At 39.7% G+C, this 21,122-nt stretch overlaps 1 protein-coding gene across 1 annotated transcript; it reads right to left on the bottom strand.

Moving 5' to 3' along the window:
* Position 1: 1 nt before the first annotated feature.
* rnf17 (ring finger protein 17) lies at positions 2-19,868 on the bottom strand. Its single transcript, XM_058393534.1, has 37 exons — positions 19,755-19,868; positions 19,295-19,428; positions 16,337-16,434; positions 16,163-16,229; positions 16,005-16,085; positions 15,823-15,926; positions 14,812-14,980; positions 13,066-13,142; positions 12,875-12,937; positions 12,270-12,478; positions 12,100-12,183; positions 11,855-12,016; positions 10,873-11,044; positions 10,039-10,162; positions 9,592-9,767; positions 9,353-9,488; positions 8,434-8,590; positions 8,225-8,340; positions 8,035-8,149; positions 7,834-7,957; positions 7,493-7,723; positions 6,973-7,117; positions 6,600-6,712; positions 6,427-6,517; positions 6,197-6,318; positions 5,822-6,108; positions 5,563-5,726; positions 5,141-5,260; positions 4,976-5,056; positions 4,775-4,897; positions 4,632-4,688; positions 3,695-3,802; positions 3,496-3,613; positions 2,398-2,536; positions 1,999-2,185; positions 861-974; positions 2-763 (listed from the first exon to the last, which is right to left on the bottom strand). Exons 1-36 carry the CDS (start codon positions 19,807-19,809, stop codon positions 879-881), a joined length of 4,605 nt encoding a protein of 1,534 aa, XP_058249517.1. The 5' UTR covers positions 19,810-19,868; the 3' UTR covers positions 2-763; positions 861-878.
* Positions 19,869-21,122: the final 1,254 nt, after the last annotated feature.

Here is a 21,122-nt window from a genome sequence, read left to right as displayed (position 1 = left end):
AATATTTTCATAATTCAAACAATCAAATGAAGAGCCCAAGTCTGAACTTTTAACACAAGAAATTTACTTAAACACACAATCTAATTACCATACAGGAACAACACTGCAATTCGGCTCTAAAACAAGTCAAAATACAAAACATTTCTTTAACAAGGCCCTTTCAGTAGGCCTTTTTGTCCTTTCTAAATAATAAAATTGGGCCCTCCTTTTAAGAAAAACTGTCCACAATTTACTGGATACGTTGATCAAGCTCAGATTAAGTAAGCAAAAGAAGAAAGTTTCATTATAAGGCTTCTTTAAGTCATGTGTACTTGTATCACAAACAAACTGAGACCATGGTCTCAAACAAAAGCTATGAAGTCTGAACAAAACTATTAAGGGGTTGTGTTTTACATATAACGTCCTTGCAATTGATTAATTGCAAATAAAACGCAAGATTCATCTGTTGCAAATGTAATAACATAGTAATGACATATGTAAATAATAATAATAATATTAATGAATTAGGTATGAATTTTCTTTCCATACTGAGAATCATGTATGATAAACAGATAAATTACTTAACTGGAGCTGTAAGGTGTATCCATTAAGTTGTAGGCATGTTTCCTTTATCTGGGCGTATTAAACTAAACTGGGCCACAGAGGGGAAAAAAATAAAAGTATTTTCTCTGTCTCCAGGGACCTGTATGAACTTAAAGTAAAAGAAACTGAACAGCTGAAGAGTAAGAACGTAAAACTGCCTTCCTGGAGACGCATGTTCAACCTGTACAACAAAACAAAAACGTATATAAAAAATTTTAAATCTGAAAACAGTCACAATAAATATATAAAATGACCGACTGTTGCTACTGTGTACTCACTCAATTGATTGTGTGCCATCAGTCATAATCAGCGAGGCCTTTCTCCACTAGAGGAGTGTGGACCAAAGTGCCATCAGCGTTGTACAGCAACAATGTTGGGTGTGGCTCGACAGCCTGAAACAACATTTACAACACGTTCATTCAAATCAGGCAATACCGTTCTTTCAAATAATTTTCTCATTGTGCATTCTCAAAAAGAAAAGTACAACTACTTATTCAAACCTGGCTCAGTTAATACACATATAAATGCACCTATTTGCCCTCAGCCTCCCTAGATCAGTAGTCAGGGCACTGATCAGGGGGTCAGCCATTTTAATGGTTGTTTCTGTCAATCACAAAATCCTTCCAGTGCACTAAAGCGTTTGTTCCCTTAAAAAAAAAAAAAAATCCGATGTTCACCATGGTCTCTCACTGGAAAAATATTTCCTCTCAGCAAAAACTTTAGCAAGTAAATATAAGTGGTCTGTTATCCTTCTTTCAAATAACTTTATTTTAGGTTTGTTTAAGTCTCATGGCTTTTTAATGACTTGTGATCTTATGATCCTGCATGAAGTACCAGGTGTGTGATTAAGCTAATAATTTTATGAGACGTATAAAACTTAAATATTTTATATGTCTGGGTTTTTTTTACAGTGACTAATGAAGTTAGAATGTCATCAGTGTCACAATGAGAGCCAGAGTCCTTACCAGTGCTCTTAACTAGTGTACATGATCTACTGATTCAGGCCCGAGGAAGCTAGGGAACTGTTTGAGATCAACCTGCTAGCTGGCTGTAAACTACATGTGTTTAAAATATAAATAGTCTAGTAGCCTAATTACACTATGGAAAAATTGCTTATGTGATCTGTGGCACTAATGGGGCTAAAGTCCACACAAGCTCGGGTGGCAGGAGCTGATCAAATTAAATTATAGAGCTTCATTTGTGTACATGTTTACAATTTCAGGTACACATTTACAGATGCTAAATTAGTGTTGATTGTTGATTACATGACCTTCAATTAAAAAAAAAAACATTTGTATTATTGGACTAACGAATATAAAGAGTGCGCCAGCTTAAGCTGATTACAAAAAAACAACTTATACCCAATGGAATGAAAATAAGTATAAAATATCTAAACATGATAAACTCTTCCCATACCATCACCACAGTGCGCAATTTTCCATGCAGCAGGTCAAGCATCTCCAACATGGCCTTCATGCTCCACTTTGGACAATAGGGAATGCGTTCTGACTCTTGACATAGATGCCGTGGCTTGAACCCTGCGAGCTGAACATAAACCGCCTCACATGGGAAACGGAGCAGTGTCTTGGGGAGACAGCGTAGTCTGAAACACGTATCACACTCTGAGGACAATTTTACAATCCAAGACATGTCTAAATAACTTAACAAGCAAGAATATGGAACCTTTTGAAAACAACACGAGTGCCTGCCTATTGTTTTTAATAATTTTATGAACTCAAGCAGAATATTGGAAATTTTTGTGATAGCTACAAGTAGGAATGCATTTGCATAATGAGTGTGATTAAAAGAGCTTACTTGCAAAGTGGCACAATGTCATCTGAGCCAAAGTCTACATGTCTCACAAGGAGCTGGATGCTGGGTTTGAACTCAGAAAAGCCTAGAAGCTTTGCACGGTAATATTTGCCATCACTATATTCGGCCAGACAAGGACCCTCTGCAGACAGACAAACAATCTCACACTCTAAACTCACTCACAACACCAATCAGGCATAACATTCTGAGCAGTGAATATTCTGATTCAGGTGAAGTGAATAACATTGATTATCTCCTCATCATGGCATCTGTTAGTGGGTGGGATATATTAGGCAGCAAGTGAACATTTTGTCCTCAAAGTTGATGTGTTAGAAGCAGGAAAAATGGACAAGCGAAAGGATTCAAAAGAGTCTGACAAGGGCCAAAGGGTGTTCCTGGTCTGCAGTGGTCAGTATCTATCAAAAGTACCCTTTAAGTCCTGTAAGTTACAGCTTACACCACAGCACACCTTCAGGAATCTAGTGGAGTCCATGCCTCAACTGGTCAGGGCTGTTTTGGCAGCAAAAGGGGAACCAACACAATATTAGGCAGGTGGTCACAATGTTATGCCTGATCTGTGTATATGCACCATATACATACACAAATGCATGTCCTGACTCATTTCTAGCTTAACCAGCAAGAATTACATTACACCATTACAGCAGCTCTCCTGTAGGATCACGTTCACTTCCCACGTGCATCTATGAACCTTTAGCGGCCATGGCCCTGGGTCACCAGTCATTCTTCCTTGGACCACATTTGGTAGGTACTAACCACTGCATACCAGGAACACCCCACAAGACCTGGTATTTTGGAAATGCTTTGACCCCGCCATCTAGCCATCACAATTTGGCCCCTGTCCAAGTTGCTCAGAACCTTATGCTCGCCCATTTTACTGCTTACAACACATCAAAACTTGACAACTGACTGTACCCTGTCCCATGACTGATGCTGTTGTAACGAGATTTGTTATTTATTTCACGTCAGTGGTTTTAATGGTATGGCTGATGAGTGTGCCTTTCAAATGCATACTGGAGACTATCTGCATTCCTTTCTACAATCTTTGTTATTAATTATGGTTAGATATGACAGTTAAGGTACCAATTGGGAAGTCTGCCAGCAGGGGCAAAGAATCAATGTCACTGTTCACTTGGCTCATGGCTTCGTCTAGAGACTCCTGTTCTTCACAAACTGGTGGATCTAACACACTCAAAAAAACCTGCAAGAAGCACAAAACAAAGTACCATTATTATATCAACACCTTTCACTACCAATATATGTGAAAGTATCCATATACTACCTCGTTAGGGGTGCGAATGTGATTAATTTTAACCCAGCAAGATTTCCCTTTGTCTGGAAGTTTGAGGTCAGTGTACACCCCTAACATGGTCTGGGGTTCCTCCAAGCCCTGTTAGAAAATCATGTCAGTAGCCTCTTAAACAAAACAACACAAACACACAAACTCCTTAAGAGCATCCATCACACACTGCAGTCCAAATGCTTTAAGGTTCCAACTAGAAATGGTATTTTTCATATAACCTTTACTCATCTTATAGCTTGCAGAGCAGCAGTGCTGAACTAAAAAAATGGAGTAGAACCTAGTAAAGTCCTTGAGCTGCAGCTTTATTTGCTTCTTTATATACTATTCTGATTATTTCTAAATCTGCTGATATTCTGGGATTTTCACTCAAAGCAGTCTCTCTTGGGTTTACTCAAAATGGTGCAATAAAGAAGAAAACATCCAGTGAGCGGAATTTCTGAGGATTGAAATGCCTTGTTAATGAGAGTGGAGAATGGCCAGACTGGTTCTAGCTGATAGAAAGGCTACGGGTGTACCACACTCTACAATTGTGGTGAACAGAAAATCTCAGAACGCACAATATGTCGAAACTTGAGCCACATGGGCTACAACCGCAGAAGTCCACATCGGGTTCCATTACAGAGGCTGTTTTGAGAGGAAAGAGAGGACCTACCCTTTATAAGTATAGTCTTCCTAATTATTAATGTTCCTCAGTGTATAGAATACACAACTTGGGCAAATGTACTTAATTATGCTTTAATCTACTTACTTAATCATGCTCATAGCAAAACCGGTGCACATATTTAGATTTTAACTGCCTTATGATCGATTCCTTCACTATTCCTGTGCCGTTATTCCTGTATCATAACGCTATTAAACTAAATTCACTAAAACTTTGATAGTTCTGAATGGAAGGACAGAAGGAAGGCGGTTTCACCTCTGTGTTCAAATCCCAGTGATCCAAATCAGGTACTGGAGGTTTCGCCACATAATCCTAAAAGCATATAAACACAATTTGAAAAAATAATTTGGACTTAAAATGACCACCCTCCAGCTTCACCCGCTGTGAGAATATCAGACCTCAGGGCTGCCGACAGACAGGCTGAATGTGGCGTGCTGGTGGTGCATCATGATTTTGCTTAGTTGCATTCCATCCAGTATTATCTCCACAGTAACCAAGCCTCTTGGATCCGCTGACAGCTCCTGAGAAACACAAAAGTCATGAATTAGCCTGGGTAATGAGTATTGCAAAAATGTTTGTGCCTGTGTTTGTTAACTTACAATAACGTGAACGCTGACCGTACGGCCAAGCAGCAACTCCTTCATGAGAGCCACTGCGTCCCACTGCCATGCCCCGCCCACCTGAAACAAAACACACAAGGTGAGAAGCAAATACTTTCTCCCCTGTTGATGCTACATTAAAAATAAATAAATAAATCTGCTAACCGGAAATACTCCATTTATCTGGCAAGGAACAGACAGCTGTGGAACATTCTCACAAAGCACCATCGGATACACATGGCACACTGGAATGTTCTCCACGATCCCCTGATCCACATATCGCACCTGTAACACACAATATAGTCATAAGACACAATTGTGACATTTTAACGTAATGAAGCAGAATTTTGGAAACAAACTAAACCATGCTTCACCTGACGAGCTGTCTTTTTTTTAACTCAGTCGTTTGGTGGAACAACAGATTTCAAAACAAATAGAAATTTTCTCAAATACGCATTTTAAAAAAAACACAGACTGGTGAAGTGAATAACATTGATTATCTCATTGCAATGGCATCTCTTAATGGATGAAATCTGAATGACTTTGATCATTATACAAATGTCGACCAGGAGGATTTAAATTCTAACCTTCACATAGCCTCCAATCACATCCTGGACTTGACCACGGTACCACAGCATGTCAGAGCCCATGACAACACAGCCCAATACATTCTTCCAGTTATACTGCTTCTGCTTAGGCAAGGTCTTAATGTGCTGCTGCAGCTGCTCTTGCAAGCACTCAAACTCACACACTGCTCAAACATACATCCATCAGAAATGAATATTAATTCCAAAAAAAAAACAAAAAAAAAAACAAATGCAGCATTGTAACTGCCTTCTGACATACCGGCCTGTAGCGTCATAACATGGATGACTCCATCGTCAGAGACAGCAGACACGCTCATGCACATGTCCCCGATTGGAGGCAACTCTGGGGGTAGATAGGCCTGGGTTCTCACTCTTTCTGGAGGAGGAGTGATTCGTGGGGCAGGTTTAGGCAATGGTGAACAAGAGGGAGAGGGTGATTTATTCTTCTGATTGCTCTCTTCACATGAAGTTTCTTCCAGGGACACAGTCTCATCTAATGCACAGCCCAGGTCATCAAACAAGTCAGATCCTGACTTGGGTGTAGGTCTGAAAGACAGACTGAAATGAGGTAAAGAACGAAGGGAGCGAATCATTACTATCTAAAACATGAAAAACAACAAAACAGCTGTTGTACTTGACTCTTCTCTCTCTCAGAGCGAGACCCTCAGTGACGAGGAAATCTGCTATGTTGACATGCAGGCCTGCTCTGTTAGAGCAGAACAGAGAGATGGGCACTGGTCTGACAGAGGAAGGCTCCTGCAGGCATAATATTCACCAAACACACACACATCCAGGTAAACTGGGGAAAACAAAACATTGGAGTTTGTAGTGTAGATTAATATAGTAAGATTCAAACTTGGTCACCTTAATAGTCATTATAGCCAATGCACCGTTGAGGTAGTAGGAAATAAAGTCACACGCTGTAGCCGTCCAGGTGGAGCAACCACCAGCTGGCCTGATGAATGAGGAGAAACATGATAGAAGAGAATCAGAAACTCCTTAACCCTCATCAAGCGATTCAGATCATTTTAACATACCTTATGTCACTGAGGCAACACTCCAGCATATAGGAGCCACCCAGCTCCGGGAGAAGAGGTCTCAGGTTACTCAAATGGATCTTGACTTCATTACCAAAGTCACAGCGTAGCACCTGCAGAGTTGTTTTTGACACGCTCACTGTAATACTGATTATTTTTTATTTCTCACTAAAATAACATTTTAACAAAATCTGCACTGTTTTCATAACAGAACCCTTATTTTCTCACATTCTCTAATTTGATCTTGGTCTAATGTGTATGTAAACATTACCAAGGTGCTGAAACCCTTTTCATGATTTCAAGAGAAAAAATCTTATACTTATGATTTTCTAGCACTGATATTAACTTTGAATTAGTCTGTATGTTATCTTACCTCTGCAACATTGCTGGAAGACACACTGCACACCTTTGCTCTCTCCCAAATACCTTTAACATTAGCAGCACAAAACATATCCTCTTTCCAGGCGATCTCCTGCGGTTCAGACTTGGAATACTCTTTTTTTAGCAAATCATGGATCCTAACATATACAAGAAACCGAATAAACAGAACATGACTATTGTACTTGATTATTAATACTTAATAATCATTTATTAACTATAAGGTAAACATTTAGGAGGGTGAGGAGGTTTTTTGTTTAAAAAGGTGACAACAGGTGAAACATAATAAAAATACATTTAAAAAACATAAAATAATAAATTTACTTATATATATATATATATATATATAAAAACATTATAGTTATTATTAATAATAATACTAATAAACTAATAAATTGCTCTGCACAGTTTGATAATAGTTTTGTCTAAGTAAGTAGTTCATAATTGAAGTCCACATTTGTTCTTAATAATCATTGCCAATTAATTTGATTATTTTATTTAAGTGAGGCTGGTACCTCTTTAGCTGAGTGTCAAACTGGAGCAGCTGCACACATATATTTCCAGGGGAGGTCACATGGGTAACCTTCACTTTTAAGTCTTTCAGACAAGCTGGCAAGGTCAGACTGGGCTGAATCGCCATAGGGTCAAGGGTAGGAAGCATCGGCTCGCTCCCAGATGGACCCTCTTCCACCAATGGGGGATCCCAAACTGTATGCTCCAGCGGGAGAGATTTCTTAGCTGAGACTCTAGAACAGACAGTATCATACATCTGTGAGTTCATGACCAACAGTGTAAATGAGTACATTCTCTGTACATGCTTTCAGTTGAAAAGTATTCAGGAACATATTCCAAATACTCTTTGCTTAGATAGGCCAGCCCACTTGTGACCAGTATTTCTCCAATGCTGGACAGACATTCAGTGGGTTGCTCGCTGACCTCAAACAGACATACGGGCATTGCCATGAAAACGGGCACAAGTTCTGAAAAACAAACACAAATGCATGAAATGCTGCAGTGGCATAAAGAATTTGTAAAAGCATACTGTATGTATACTCACTTTTTGCAACTACAGTGACCAGTTTCTCTTCTGTCAATTTACGGAACATGTCAATGCTCTCCTCGCTCCAAGTTTCTCCCACACTCAAAACACCATCCAGAGAACACCATAGTGCCTGAAAAGCATATTCATAAATAGACAGCTTGCCATAAAGCTACAGATACTGTTTATCCCAAATCAGGATTCTTACCATGGCTGGAAGTGAAAGAAACTCATTCTTTATCTGTCTGAGGTCTTTAACAGACAGTGTTTCCTTGTTGCCAAAATCGACATACTGGATTTCTACCTTCTGTCCACCAGGAAAACCTGATCATTAGACTTCACATCAGTATAAACAAGACACACTGAACAGCAGCATGCATCTCTCTCTCTCTCACACACACACACACACACTCACACCTGTGACTTGAGCCCTGCACCAGTCCTTGTTGTCATAGAGGGCAACACAGGCCTGGGACAGAACAGGTGAGTAGATCTGAAGATCACTTTCAGCTTCTGGAAGCCCATAACAGGTCTGTAGTTTTGTGTTTAGTAGCAGGAACTCCATATTGTCCACCTTCATGGTAATAAATACAGTTAATATCCACAGACTCCACTCAGCTCCACTAGCTCAATGAGTATAAAATGTCTTCATAGATACTCATATCATTCATAAAAACATATTAAAAACTTTAAGCTAAACATGGTTTTACTATTATGACTGTAAATCATTTCAAATGACAAAAATAACCAAGGTCATAAAATACTTATTGAAAATATTCTCTCTGGAAAAGAGAGAGGGCAAAAAGAAAAATATAAGCAACTCATGAGCATGTACATTCACTGCAACCCTCATAAGTAGCAACTCAACAAGTAACACACATAGCAGTGCTACAAATTGTGTTACTGGACATCCAGAAAAGGTAATATCTGAACAGTTGAATCAGGAGCTTTGCCCAAACATTGTGCAGTTCCCGTCTTACCCTGTTTACCTTGGACTGTTTTTTTAACTGAGTACCTGCCCCTCTCTGGGTGTCTACATAGCCCTGATTCCTCCAATAATGGGTGATTTAAAAAAAAATACTTTCTTCACAATACCATGTTTCTTTTGATGAAATGGCTACCAGTTTGAATTTGGGTTGGAGATATCCAAGTCCTCCATGGTGGTTATAGTGTCACAATGTATTAACGTATTTTAAATCACCATTTAAGACATTTTAAAACATTTCTGAACAAGCCATTAAATATAAAAACTTTCAAACACCACATATTTACAGTAAATCTACTGTTCTGCAAATAAACTAAAAAAAAAAAAATAAAGAGGTAAGAGTCTACTCACTAGCTGTATGTAGAAGTCTGATGGTGTGTTCACATGGGAGACCACAGCATTCACCTGAGTGTTCAGTTTGGGCAAGACAGGTGGGTAAAACAGCAAAGTTTTACCACCAGCAAGGGTCACCTGAGGACAATAGAACCTGCCACACCATATACACAGACACACATTTTACAACTGAATTGTCTTGAGATAATATTAAGAGAGTAATGGTTAGCGTTTCAGCTAATGGAAACGTATCCTGCCTGGCAAGTTCCATGAACACAAGGTGTTCTCTCAGAGAAAGTGAAGTGTTCATCGATACTTTCTTCAGATCCACCAAAAGTGTGTCTCTCTCGTTACTGAACACTTGCATCTCCACAGCACCTGAGCCAATCACACGCTTCATCTCTTCAGATGCTTCTTTGCTCCAGCCTTTTATCTACAGCAGAAATATACTCACTGAGCACTTTATTAGGAACACCACCTCATGAATCTTCTTCAGGTTGATCTTAATCTTAATCCTAATTTAAAATATAGAGCACAGCCCATGTCCATAACCTTTGATAACTCCATAACCAGCGATTCTATTAATTTCAGGAATTTCTCACTTCTACTTCAGAATATCACTGACTAAGCAAAAAGGTTCATTTTAAATGCTGAGTAAGTTCAGAATAACTCATTAGGTTGACTCATTAGCTCTGATCTCTCACCAGGTCTGAGGGAATGATGTCTTTTAAGGAACACCTAATGGCCAGAGGGGCCCAGCGTTGTATGTCTGCCTGTGCAGTAGAATCAAATCTCCGTACACATTCATTCAACCCAACGAGATCATCACTGAGGGAGAAAGAGAGAGGTCACAGTAAGAGAGCATCCACAAGAGCATCTATGCTTCCACTTTTGTGGGAACAGTTTAGGGAAGACACCCAATTGGGTATGTAACTTTCCTGTATGAATAGTCACTTTTGGGTACCCACCTACCTGTACGAGCTGGGTGTTTGGCAACTGATCTACTCACATACCTACCTAGCTACACTAACCATCCACTGAGATATCTATTTACCTCAGGGGTACCCACCTACCTGCCTACCTGCTTGATGCAAACCAATCAGCCTCCTTGGTGGAGACCATCCTGGCTGGTACATGCCTACCAACCTACTTGGCCGACTGAATGGCTGGCTACATACTTTTCTGACCAGTTAAATACTGGTCATACTTAATGACTTAAGCACAGCATTAGGTTGTCTAACTCTGAGCAGGTACCAATTCCAACTATATATTTTTTTTCTTCCAGACTGACATGGAGTTGGGGTGTTGAAAAGTGTATAAAATTAATGATTGGTGGTCCGTTTCCAAATGGGTTTTCTCAGCTACTTGCTTGTCTTCCAGGCTATTTATGGATTACAGGACTGCACGCTTCCAATTTGATGCATAGGTAAAAAAAAATAATAAATAAATATATACAAATATTTTAGTTCAATTTGTGCTCATCATTCATACATGGTGTATACCAGTCTGACAGACAGACACACTAAATCTGTCCTTACCCTGAAAAGATGAGTCCCTTAGAGAAGCCATAATCAGGGAAGAATACTTCCAGGCGTACAACATCAGTTGCAGAGCACTGACTCACAGACTCCAGACAGCCTTTCTGGATCAGCTCACACACCACTGCTCTATACCAGACATCTTTCTTCCATTTTACAAACACCAGCGCTCCTTCAAGCACATACACATAGGGAGAACATTTAAACTTAATGCTAAACTGTTATATATTAAAAAGTTACATCTTGATTGCATTAATAGATCTGGATTAAAGCACCTTTAATCTGAAATCTACATGACTTCTAAATACAAAGCACTGTTTTGAATTTTTTTTTACAGGAATGCCTCCACCGCCACTATCACATCTAGTCCTTGTTATTAATCTGTGTGTCTTAAATGCCCTTTAAAAATATGAAGGAAGCAACTGAAGTTGTGACCTTGCTGTGACCTTGGTCCTGTTTGGATTCTTGTTCCTAATGAGAATCTTGGAAAGATGGACAGATGGGTGGATACACAAACAGTGCAAATGGAAGAGCTTTTTTATTTGGCATGGGATCATCTCTGTGGAGAATTCCACCTCCCCAAAACATGGCAGATGGTAGACTGATTAAGATGAACAGTACATTGGTGTGAATGAGTGTGTGAAGGTGTATGTACATAATGCCTTGTGATAGACTGCCCCGAGATTAGGACATCATCCATACAGTGTTCCTAATAAAGTGTTAATAAAGTGAAAGTCCTATAGCTTTCTTATACACCGATATAATGTATGTACACAATACAGATGGTAAGTGATTTTCCTTTTTTCAAATCCAAAACTTAATCAATTCCTTTCGAGCAGATTTTTTCAGTAGTGTCTAGACCACTCCCTTTCACAACACAATCCTCGATATTTTTCGCCGATACATTTTTGCATGCAACTATAAACATCATCATGCCCTGGTATAGAATATGCATAACTAACTAAATTCTCCACACTTTTACCAGTCTTAATATGGTCCCCTTTAGTGAACTTGCTGCGTTCTCCAGAGCAGGTGCTGTTAATCTTTTTGGCCAACAAGACTTCTGCCTTGCGCTCCATCACATAGCGCACATAGAAGTGTGTTGGGTTGATTATGTGGGTAACTGCAACCCACATCTGCACTCCTGCAAAGCACAGAACACATTTGTTTTCGGGTCTAAAACAATAAAATGTGAATGGATTCTAAGAAAATGGCTGATTCCACCACTTTGAGAGACAGTGATCCTGTCTGTCGGTGTCTTGCAATTCTTCCTCTGTACCCTTTGCCTCTCAATATTCTTGGGATCTTGGCCTGAAGGAACAGAAATTGGTGAATTTTACAACTAAACAGTGTGGCTTAACCAACCTACATTCATTCTCTGTACAGTCATTACATACCCATTACATCTCTCTCTTCACCAGCAACTGCTTCCTCAATTATTTCCTCTATAATAACATTAGGGCTTGAAGCACGGGTGTGTTTGGGGGGTGCTGGGCAAGGTGAGGTGAGCACTTGAGGGTTTTCTCTCTTTTCCCCTGAACCTCCACTCCTCACCGGATGCTTGACATCCTCTGTAGCAGGAGGGATGGCCACATCCTCGCACACACTGACATGACAAAGCCACATTTATTCAGAACACACTCATTTCCTTGTTGTTTAAACCTCAAACAGCTCCATCAAATCATTTTTACAGATTATGTTTTTATGAACTTGATTAACTTTTTCCTGACACACACACCACAAATACTTGCATGCTCTGTCACAAACATTACTAACTGATCCCAGTCAGTGCAGACTTGTTTTTGAAGCAAGGTCATACATGGTTAAGCAAACTGAGCATGTCAGGCAAACTACAGGTGGGACCTGAGTGCCAAGATGCACACACAAAAACTGGAGAAGTAACCATTTTTCTTTATATAGTGTCCTAAATATTCTAATGTCTATGTTGTTCTATTGGTGTAAATATAGAAACATCTTAAACAGGTTAAAAACATTTACTCACGGCTTAAAATTTCCATCTGTGATCTCCAGGCAGTTTTTCACATAATCCACATTAAGAACGCACCTAGACAAAAGTAATATGATACAATGAGACAATAATATACAGTATATGCACATAAATAACAGAAATATAAGAGGTGCTATAAAAACAATTATGAGGCATATTACACAATATTTAGTTGCATAGCCTACCCAAGATCTGAACGCAGAGTGAGGCAGCTCATATCACACGATTCAGTGTCCACAGGATTCTGCAGAGTCTCCAGAATCTGAGCAAGTAAATATACAACGGAAGAAGCAATCAGAATATTACAAATTAAATAACAGTGTTAGTATTTTCTATACACACTCACTGATCACTTTATTAGGAACAACTGTACACCAAATAATTCTAGCAGCTATTTAATCAATCAATCAATCAGGTGGCAGCATTGCAGGCAAGCAGCTTCATCTAATTTTCACATAAACCATCAGAATGGTAGGGAAAATGTGATCTGGGTGATTTTGAATGTGTCACCAGCATGTCAGAAGAGCTGGTTGAGTATGTTCATAACTGCTGATCTCCTGGGATTTTAACACCCAGCAGTCTCAAGTGTTTACTCAGAATGGTACAATAAAGAAAAAAGCAGCAGTTCTGTGGACGGAAATGGCTTGTAGATGAGAGAGGTCAGTGGGGAATGGCCAGACTGCTTCGAGATGACAGAAAGCTACAGTGACTTAGATAACCACTGAACCATTACAATGAGCAGAAAAGCATCTCAGGATAAATGAGACATCAATCCGTAAGACTGTGGACGGGTTACAACAGTAGAAGATCATGTCAGGTTCCTCATCTGTCAGCCAAGAACAGAAACCTGAGGCAGCACTTAGCACAGATTCACCAACACTAGACATCAAAAACGGAAAAATGTAGCCTGGTTTGATGAAACTGGATTTCTACTGATGCGTACAGATGGCAGGGTCAGAATTTGATGCCAACAGAATGAATCTATGAACCCAACCTGTTATGTCAACAGTCCAGGCTGGTAGAGGTGGTTGTAATGGTGTGGGGAATGTTTGGAGCACTGACTCACTGATTGCTAACAGTTACTGATTGCTATTAAGAGACCCAAAATGTACCTAGAATTTTGGGTCTGTTAGTAGCAATCAGTAACTGTTTGAATGCCACAGACTATTTGAGTATTGTTGCTGACCATGTGCATCCCTTCAAAATTTCCATCTTCTACCAACTTCCAGTATAATCATGCACCATTTCACAAAGTAAATATCTGGTTTTAATGAGTTTAGTGTTTGGGATATGGTAGAATGGGAGATTCACAGCATGAAAGCACACCCTGAAAAGATCTTCAAGACTTGTGATGCAATCATGGACCAGAATCTAAAAGGAATGTTTCCAAGATCCTCTGGAATCCATGACATGAACAACTGAGGTACAAGTTCCTAGAACATGCAGAAGTGAGTGTGTATTTACCCTAAATTCATATACATTCATAGTGGAACATAGCCAAGTGAGAATTTTTAAAGCTGAAGCTAAAGCTGTTCCTGGTCACCTTCTTTTCAATTCACTTGGAACTTACCCTCAAATTTGCAGACTGGACATAGAAAGGCCTAGAGGCATCCTATGAAAACCCTTCTAAAATAAAATTTTACTCATATCTTAGACCATGCCAAACATCTTCACACACTATTATGGATGTCAACCTAATGTGGGTAAAAAAGGAATCCCTGATATGATATTAGAACATACTGGACATATGTGTTAATAAGTGTTAATGTTGCAAGCCTCTGTGACTCTATAACTCTGTACATCAAGTACATAGTTATGGTAGGTACCACTGAAGACAAGTTTTGATGTGGGAAACAATCCTGTGCCTCCATTGTAAAGTTTAAAGGACTACAAAGACTACTATATTTCCTGTTCCTGTTAGTGATTAGTACCTCATCCAGATGGCAGTAAGACTCCAGTAATGGGACCTGGCGAATATGTCGTGCTTTCTGGATGGCCGTGTGCAGCTCTCTCCGCCTCACCTGCAGTTTCTGACACTCCTCCCTCCCAGCTGAGAAGAGCTTCTCTAGACAGCTCAGTTCAGACACCAGTGCGCTACGTCTGAATTCACACATGATAAACATGCAGCTGTATGTTATAGCTGTGACATACAAGCTCTAATGTCGTAGCATTTCACTCAGATAACATATCAGATAATCATATATATCAGATAATATATATATGAAATAATATACATTATTGTGTTCACATACATGTGCTAATATTACCAAATTATGAGGTCTTATAGGAAGTTGGTAGACTCTTACCCAAACAACCTGTTCACAAGGAAAAGCTGATTTAACGTGTTAGAGTGTGGTGTTGTAAATTGTGTCTTCTTTGTTTTTTCACTAGTATTTTAATGGATTCCTATACCACAAAAAAAGTATTTTGGTTTCATTATTTATATCACAAAAAGCTGCAATTTTATCAGGGATGTGTAGACTTTTGTATCCACTGAAATTACGGAACCATCAAACCTTCGTATTGTCTTCCCGTTGACCATGCAGCTGGTTCAACTGTTTTTAAAGCATGAAATGAAAACATGATCACCCATTACCTTCAATTAATCTTAATGAAACAAAATATACGATTCATTTTCATTCATTTATGGTCTACAGACGTCATTTATGTAAAATAAAACCGTATATCTGATAGAAAACATATGAAAATTGGTCAGGTTTGACCCCAAGAACAACAAGATTGGTTCATCGGGGTTCAAAGGAGGTAGGGCTCTCTGGAAAAAATAGACTATTTGCTTATAGTCATAAAATAATTATCTGAAATTGGACCGCAAAAAAACCACAACAACCCCCCTTCAGTTTTCTCTCTGGTTTGATGTTTACATTTATTGGGACAAACGGTCTATCTTCCTGACTCTCTCTCTATTGCTGTCTTCTACACACCTTCTTTGCAGTATGATGTTTGCCTTTTCCATGCAGTTGTCAATTTCCTTTACGATTCGAGTTCTCTCTTTCTTTAGCTGAGCCTGAATACCTGAAGCCAGAGTCTTACAAGAAAAAATCATGGGAAAGTCATTATTAGAAGAGGTAACAACTTAAAGCCTGTTGATGTATGTATCATTTACCTGGTGCAGGCTATCTAGAGTTTTAAGGTTTTCTGATGCTTTAGAGAGGGCTTCGTTTAAAATCTTCACCACATCTGGACCCTGCACACAGACACACAATCTAATCTGACTGACAACTTGGTGTGATGAAAACATGTTTATTAGTCAGTCACGTGTACCTCTTCAGCAAGATTCTTGTGGTCAGAAGGATGTGCTGCTGGACTCCTCCATCTGCGAAATGGCTGTCTGAATCCCCCATGGAGAGCCCATGCATTTATGTATTTATTTAAAGACATAAAATCTACATCATGGTAATCTATTATTTATTAACTAAGTAAGTGGGAAGGGATTACCTCCTCTTGGAGTTCATCTTGGCTGTGTAGATAAGGCCAATTATCCTGCTGTCCACCTGCAATCCATCCACCCCTTCTTCACCGATTTCAGTGCTCATCTATAGCAAATGTTCAAAGCTAATGAAATTATCTATGAAAGTATATAAACTATATAAATGTTCAAGGAAAACAACACAGTGATGGGTAACATTTACAAAGGTAGATGCTTACATTTTTCCTTCTCTCTCTCTATCTATATTTGATATACACCTATAAGGCATAACATTATGAGCACTGAGAGGTGAAGTGAATAACACTGATGATCTCCTCATGGCACCTGTTAGTGGGTGGGATATATTAGGCAGCAAGTGAACATTTTGTCCTCAAAGTTGATGTGTTAGAAGCAGGAAAAATGGACAAGCATATAGATTTGAGCAAGTGTGACAAGGGCACCAGGATGCACTATGGGAAGAAGGCAAGCCGGCGGAGCCAGTGTAATGCTTTGGGCAATGTTCTGCTGGGAAACCTTGGGTCCTGCCATCCATGTGGATGTTACTTTGACACGTTCCACCTACCTAAGCATTGTTGCAGACCATGTACACCCTTTCATGGAAACAGTATTCCCTGATGGCTGTAGCCTCTTTCAGCAGGATAATGCACGGTGCCACAAAGCAAAAATGGTTCAGGAATGGTTTGATGAACACAAGAACGAGTGTTGACTTGGCCTTCAAAATCCCTAGCTCTAAATACAATCGAGCATTGTGGGATGTGCTGGACAAACAAGTCCGATCCATTGAGGCCCCACCTCGCAACTTACAGGACTTAAAGGATCTGCTGCTAACATCTTGGTGCCAGATACCACAGCACATCTTCAGGGATCTAGTGGAGTCCATGCCTCAACGGGGTCAGGGCTGTTTGGCAGCAAAAAGGGGACCAACACAATATTAGGCGGGTGGTCATAATGTTATGGCTGATTGGTGTATGTATCTAACAATATTTGATATTGTTAGTTTATTGACTATTTCTCAAAAAAAAAATAAAATAAATAAACTCCTCTCATGATATTAACAAGCAGAACCAGTGGAGTCAGCAGGGGGCTCCACCACAAACAATTCTAGTCCTTCTCTTTACTAATTTCTGTCAAATTACTAAAAGGCAGTACACTTCAAACAGTGAGAAAGCTACTGAAGAAAAACAGTTTCAGACGTTTGATACTTGCTGTGGCCTTGACCCCCTTTTCAAATCAAAATCTTATCAGAGTCATGCTTACAACGATGACTCTTTATCCTTTAAACATTTGTTCTAGAGATCTTACACTGATGGCAAGAATTGTAGCTAGCCAAAAAGCCTGCCTTCATTTCCTAAACATGAACATGTAAGTAACATCTCTGTATGACAATCGGGAAAAAATGGTAACGTTTCAGACATTTGAGCTTTCTGTGACCTTGATCCTTCATGGATAAATTCCAAATTCAAATCAGTTCATATGCTGATTACACTGATCAATTTATATAATTCATACAAACGTTTAATCACTGGTTCTTGGATTAACAATAATTTTGGATGGACCAAAAGACTTAGTGGTGAAGGAATAAAAAATATAAAGGGCTACTTTTCTAAATGTTATGGGGTGTTGTAATGACCCAAACTAGCTTTAGCTACTAAAACTGAGTCAGTTATGTTTTAATAAGAAGGATGCAGTCAGGGAAAGCTGCAGTTATGCCACTTGAGTCAAGAGAGTGTCACTGTCCCATATGTCCAATCAGTAAGCGCCATTATCCCAAATGACCAATCAGTGAGCACCACTGTCCCAAACGACCAATCACAGAGCTTCATTCCAACTACTGATTGTCTTACCTTAGAACTTCTTTGTTCTTCATATTAAATTCTCCTCTTCTTGATATTTACAAGCAAATAACCGTTTCCTTCATGACTACTCACCTTTCACTACTTCTTTATATCTATCTTCTTGATTTTTGATTGGTGCATGATGCCATGGCAAGATGACAAACATTCAAACAAATAAATTAGAATACACTTTATTGCCAAACATTTTGGGACACCCATCCAAATCATTGAATTCAGGGTTTGGGCTTGGCCCCTTAGTTCCAGTGAAAGGAACTCTTAATGATTCAACATACCAAGACATCTTGGACAATTTCATGCTCCCAGTTTTTTGGGAACCGTTTGGGGATGACCCCTTCCTGTTCCAACATGACTGTACACCAGTGCACAAAGCAAGGTCCATAAAGACATGGATGAGCAAGTTTGGTGTGGAGGAACTTGACTGGCCTGCACAGAGTCCTGACCTCAACCTGATAGAGCACCTTTGGGATGAATTAGAGTGGAGACTGTGAGCCAGACCAAAACTGGGACGTCGTTGTCTCGCCCTTTGCAGCTAGAACAGTGTCAACTCTTCTGGGAAGGCCTTCCACAATGTTTACGAGTGTGTTTTGGGGAATTTTTGACCATTCCTCTAGAAGCGCACTTGTGAGGTCAGGCACTGAAAAGGTCTGGCTCACAGTCTCCACTCTAATTCATCCCAAAGGTGTTCTATCAGGTTGAGGTCAGGACTCTATGAAGTTCCTCCACACCAAACTCACTCATCCATGTCTTTATGGACCTTGCTTTGTGCACTGGTGTGCAGTCATGTTGGAAGAGGAAGGGGTCATCCCCAAACTGTTCCCACAAATATGGGAACATGAAATTGCCCAAAATGTCTTGGTATGCTGAAGCATTAACAGTTCCTTTCACTGAATTCAATGATTTGGAGGGGTGTGTCAAAACTTTTGGCAATATAGTGCATGTTGCTTTCTGATCTGATAACACTATAATAAAAAGAAAGTGAAAAATCTTTCTTCATGTATCCTCATTTGTAATATGATATGCCAATTATCAAGATGTATATGCAAATGAGCTTATGACGTCATCCGCCGACAGTTAGAGGGTGCTTTAGCTACTTTCCCCTGAAAACCTCACCGTGCACTGGGGGCAGCTGATGGAGGACTCGGAGCTGGTGGAGTCCTGAGGACACACCAGAGAGCAGAGACAGTCTGAGCAGAAGATGTGACCACAGAAGAGCACATGGGGCAGCCTCCCCACGACCTCATGCTCTGTATACGCAAAGGATGCAATAAACAGTAATAAAACAACAACAAAGATCACTAATGAAGCTAGACATCAATTCTTAACACTTCATTTGTCTAAACAAAACACCCTGCACCTCCACAGCTAAGCTGTCAATAACAATAAATTGGATAAAGATGAGAAAATGAAGCTTTATCGTTGAGGCTAGCTTGGAGGCCATGTTTGAGGATGCACTGCGCTAATTGTGCGTGTTGGTTTTTTTCTCTCAAAACTCACCAGCTAATTAGGTTTGTTCTGAAAACACACTGAATTTAGAAATACAAGTAAATACAGAACCATAGTTCAATATTACCTGCCAATGTATATGGTAAGCCACAATTATTACATGACACCGCTACAGAGTCCATCGTGATAGATAATGAAAAGAGTTTAGTCAAGAGTCAAGGGAATCAACGACTCTTTTTACGGAGTCGGATCATTTGGCCGGATCTTTAAAAGAGCCGATTCCTTCGGCTTCCGTACGGATCATTGGTATTTTCTATTGAATCAGAATCAGAATCAGTTTTAATTGGCCAAGCATGCCTGAACTCAACGTTGTTAAACCGAGTTAGATGACACTTTAATTTGATGCCTGCAATAATTAAATTCACACTAAAGAGGGAAGACCATTTGAAAAGTTTGATTAAAAAACATTTTACACGTGATTATCTGCTTCCATTCAGTAACACTGTTTTTTAATTGCTAAAAAAAGAATATCACAATACGGACAAAAGCAGTGTGACATCATTTATTATGAACTATTTTGATATTACATCATCATATCACCTGGCCCTGCACACAGATTAACTATGTAAGCACAAAAAAAACAACAGCAACAAATTTGTGTCGTTCACCATGACATTGTGTTGAAAATTAAGTTGTGACAAAGTTTTAAGGCCCATGAATGTTCACAAAATGAATAAGACTGAAGGAATTGCATCCTGCCTAAGACCAAAATTTGCACCTAATTATCCAGACATCGCAAGCCCACTAGCTGATCTCAGACCAGACCTGGTCCAGTGGACGGAGTCATGGCAATGCTTTCACAGAAGTAAAAGCTACACTCTGTGGTGGGCCACTTTTACCTCTCTTTTGTTTTACAGACAGACATCAGACAGGGAGCTGGGGTCGTGTTGTCCCAGGTGGTGGAGAGAGAGGAGTGTGATAGACCAAGTTCACCACACTTGAGAAGGAGTGTGTAGTCTTCAAATGTACAGTCTTCACCCTCTAATACTATCTGCTTGGATGGGCCTTCACACTGTGCTTGGATCACACACCTCTCCAATAGCTCCACTGCATGAAGGATGCTAAAGCACAGATCACTTGTTGTCATCTGGCACTTCAGCCACAGGCTGGGGCAAATGGCTGTGCCAGATTTCCTCTCCCATCGTGGGTTGAGATCAGACCACTTCACAGGCCACTTAAGTTCTTCCAGACCGAACTTGGCAAACTACATCTTCTTGGAGCTCAGTTGGTGCACAGGGGCTTTATCATCATACTGGATCACATTTAGTTCCAGTGGAAGGGAGATTGTGCAGCATTCAAATACATTCTAGACAATCATGTGTCTCTAATTTCTAAGCAAACGTCTGGAGAACACCCATACATGGAGGTCATGATCAGGCGTCCATATACTTTTGGTTATATATTGCGTTTATCTGAGCTTTCCCTACACACATGT

The sequence above is a fragment of the Hemibagrus wyckioides genome, linkage group LG06 (genome assembly GCF_019097595.1).
Source record: "Hemibagrus wyckioides isolate EC202008001 linkage group LG06, SWU_Hwy_1.0, whole genome shotgun sequence".
Lineage (NCBI taxonomy): Eukaryota > Metazoa > Chordata > Actinopteri > Siluriformes > Bagridae > Hemibagrus > Hemibagrus wyckioides.
The sequence above is the reverse complement of the archived record's forward strand: the minus strand, read 5'-3'. Positions and strand labels throughout refer to the sequence as shown.